The sequence below is a fragment of the Impatiens glandulifera genome, chromosome 5 (assembly GCF_907164915.1).
Source record: "Impatiens glandulifera chromosome 5, dImpGla2.1, whole genome shotgun sequence".
Classification (NCBI taxonomy): domain Eukaryota; kingdom Viridiplantae; phylum Streptophyta; class Magnoliopsida; order Ericales; family Balsaminaceae; genus Impatiens; species Impatiens glandulifera.
In genome coordinates, this window is record NC_061866.1 from 39,603,849 (window position 1) to 39,607,292 (window position 3,444).

A 3,444-nucleotide genomic window follows, 5' to 3' on the forward strand; every position below is an offset into this window, starting at 1 on the left:
CGTTCCATCTTATTCAATTTATTTCCAAACATATTATATTTAAATTATAATTATTGTGTCCTAATCTTCCGCCCAAAGTATCTCTTGGGTCGGTTTCAAATGGGTTGACTTATTATGACCGGCAGAATTAAAAAGATTACCTGCAATCGCCAGTCATAACCGTACCATACCATACCATAACCGCCTCGAAATTCGTAAACTACTCCCACCTTCTTCTTCTTCATTCAATTTGTATAAAAAGGGACATGGCTCTTAATAAGACCTAACAATACCTCTTCCAAAGAGAGAGAAGATAACAATGGTGGTTGGATGGAGAAGAGCTTTCTGTACTTCTGTTACAAGAGATCGAGAATCCAAGGAAATCAAACTAAAGAAGGAATCTCGGCCATCTCCTTCAACTTCAACCTCAAGCTTCGCCTCCAAGCTCTCTTTCTTCTCAAATCCATCAACTCCTCGTCTGCAATTGCATCCTCTCCGATGTCAAACCGCCGTTCCTTCGCCTTCTTTGACTAACAGTCCAACTCTACAATGCAAGACTAATCGCTCAACACCGTCGTCATCGCCACGCTCGCCGTTCACTTTCTCTCTCCTTAAGTCTACCTTGCGATTATCCAAAGTATGATTTACTTTTCTTTGTTTTTTAGATTTCCTGATAGGATGATGATGATGATGATACTTACAATTACTTTTCATTTGAGAAGACTAGGTGTGGAATCTGTTTTCATAGCGTTAAATCGGGGCAAGGTACGGCTATCTTCACTGCTGAATGTTCTCATAGCTTTCATTTTCCTTGCATCGCTTCTCAAGTTAAGAAGCAAGGAAATCTTTCGTGTCCTGTTTGCTGTTCTATTTGGAAAGAATTGCCGGTGTTGAATACGGAGCCTGTTGTTGTTGAACAAACTGTTAAGAGGAGAACAGAGGCATCATCAGATAAGAAACTGTACGCTGCGAGATCGGATTTAAAGATCTATAATGACGATGAGCCATTATCCTCACCGAAATCTGGTATTCGTTTCAATCCTATACCGGAAACAGATGAAAATGATGAAGAATTCAAAGGATTTTTCACCGATTCAAGTCCATCTTCTGTTTCAGCGACGGTTAACTTGAGAAATGTGGAGGCGATGTTGTTACCAGAGACGGTAATGGTATCGACTAATCGTAACAGTGAGAACTACGCAGTAGTTCTCAAAGTTAAAGCTCCACCATCTCCAGCGAGAAATTCTCTTCGAGCTCCAATCGATTTAGTAACTGTTCTTGACGTCGGTTGTAATATGACATCCGATAAGGTCCAAGCGATGAAACGCGCTATGCGACTGATCGTTTCATCACTATCATCAACCGATCGTCTCTCAATCGTAGCATTCTCCGCCAATTCGAAACGATTATTACCGCTCCGACGAATGTCAGCCAACGGCCGATCATCCGCTCGTCGAATCATCGAAGCAATCATCTCTTGTCAAGGAAAAACAAATCCAAATGATGCAGTTAAGAAAGCCATAAAGGTTATCGAAGATCGAAGAGATAGAAATCCAGTTTCAAGTATCATTCTAATGTCAGACGTTGATTCCTCAACACGTTTCTCTCATCTCACTATTCCAGTTCACTCCATTAAACTCGACGGCAGCCATGGAAACACTTCATCATCTTCTTTCAATGACGATTTTGCGAAATCTGTTCTTGATTTATTAAACGTCGTGGTTCAAGATCTCAGGATTCAGCTAGCTATTTCATCTGGTTCTGGTTCATCACAATCTGAGATTGTATCGGTTTATTCTTTAACCGGAAGAACAATTCCTCACCATTCTGGTTCAATCAAGCTCGGCGATCTACACGCTGAAGAAGAAAGAGAAGTTTTGATAGAAATGAAAGTTCCATCATCATCATCATCAAACCGGTCCCACCACCATCACCACCACATCTTAACCGTTAGATGTTTCCATAAAGATCCATCAACAGAAGAACTAATCTACGACAAAGTTCAACCACTCTTGATTCCACCTCCAATCACGACCGTACGATCATCAAGTATCAAAACCATCTTCGTATTTGGACGCGCCTTAGCCGAGTCACGCCGTCTTATAGAACGAAACGACTTAACCGGCGCGCATAACATTCTCGAATCGGCTCGAGGGTTAATTCGTCATCAATGTGCAGGACAAGACGATCTGGTTCGAAGCTTAGAAGCAGCGGTAGCTGACTTGCAATGCCGGCGGCGGGCGGCGGCTGCGTCTCCTAATTTGAGTAGATTTGTGGATGAGAAGGGTGAGCCGTTGACGCCGACATCGGCTTGGAGAGCGGCTGAAAAATTGGCTAAGGTAGCTATGATGAGAAAATCGATGAATAGAGTTGGGGATTTACATGGGTTTGAAAATGCAAGATTCTAGAAAAATTACTATTTAATAATTAATTCATAAATAAATGATATATTTAAATTGACTGATGATGATGAGAAAGAGGGAGAGGGGGGTTGGTTTTGTGTTTAATTAATGATATTTTTAATGATATTGTTATGAATAATAATGATTAAAATAGGAGATAAATAAATAAATAAAATAGGGTAGATTAAAGGTTTAATAATAAATTTGGCTGTATTAAGTGGGGAGCAGATAGATTGTTTGTTGTGGGCAGTGCAAAATTTGTCGTTTTATTTATTATTATTATTATTATTTAGCAAAGAATATGAAAATGACGTTTATAAAAGGCATACTCTGTAGTACTGTACATATAATCATTGATGATTCTTTGTCTTGAATTGGCACTGGTTTGATTGTGGGTTTATTAAGAAATTATTTGTTATTCCTTAGGTAGGTTGGTTGATTATTGAGATAATTGGTATTATCCTATTGGAGCTTGTTTGATGTAGGTTATTGGAAAACAAATTAGGTTTTTTTTTTTTTTTTTTTTTTTTTTTTCTTTCAAAAGGGAATTTGTTTTTAAGTGTAATTACAGAACATGATATGAAAAAATAAGAAAGAAAAAAAGTTATTAAGTTATCGAGTTCATAGATAATCGAGAAGAACGACGGACTCCACCGGTTTTTCGGAATAAATCTAAAAAATGTCATAATAATAACATTGTGAATGATATACATCGGACTACAATTAGTGAGCGAAGATTCGACGATTTCCCTTAAAGTGGATAGTCCATCAGAAAATAATTTGAATAGTAACTCAAATATGTAGACATGTTAAATAAAACACATTAATCTAAACTTTTCAGCATCTATCCAAAGACTCGAACATTACTTAGTGAATTCTATTAATACTTAATAAAAGACTTTCGATATTGTCACTCATCGACAATGCAAAATTAAGTAAGTTATCGATTTAACCAACTCGTAACATATGCAACAACAACTTACTATAATAAAAAAAACAGTCAGATATCATTTGTAAGAATTTCACCGTGAATAGCCCTACATCAAAACACCGGGATCTTAGA

At 37.7% G+C, this 3,444-nt stretch overlaps 1 protein-coding gene across 1 annotated transcript; it reads left to right on the forward strand.

Moving 5' to 3' along the window:
• Positions 1-230: 230 nt before the first annotated feature.
• On the forward strand, positions 231-2,724 carry LOC124937455 (E3 ubiquitin-protein ligase WAVH1). Its single transcript, XM_047477722.1, has 2 exons — positions 231-616; positions 702-2,724. The coding sequence occupies exons 1-2, from the start codon at positions 299-301 to the stop codon at positions 2,385-2,387; spliced, it is 2,004 nt and encodes a 667-aa protein (XP_047333678.1). The 5' UTR covers positions 231-298; the 3' UTR covers positions 2,388-2,724.
• Positions 2,725-3,444: the final 720 nt, after the last annotated feature.

What these genes read in the sequence shown, in the direction of transcription:
- LOC124937455 (XM_047477722.1), top strand. Translation starts at nt 299, where the DNA reads ATGGTGGTTGGATGGAGAAGAGCTTTCTGTACTTCTGTTACAAGAGAT. An exon ending in CTACCTTGCGATTATCCAAA is followed by an intron (nt 617 to 701) that starts GTATGATTTACT and finishes TCATTTGAGAAG; the next exon opens with ACTAGGTGTGGAATCTGTTT.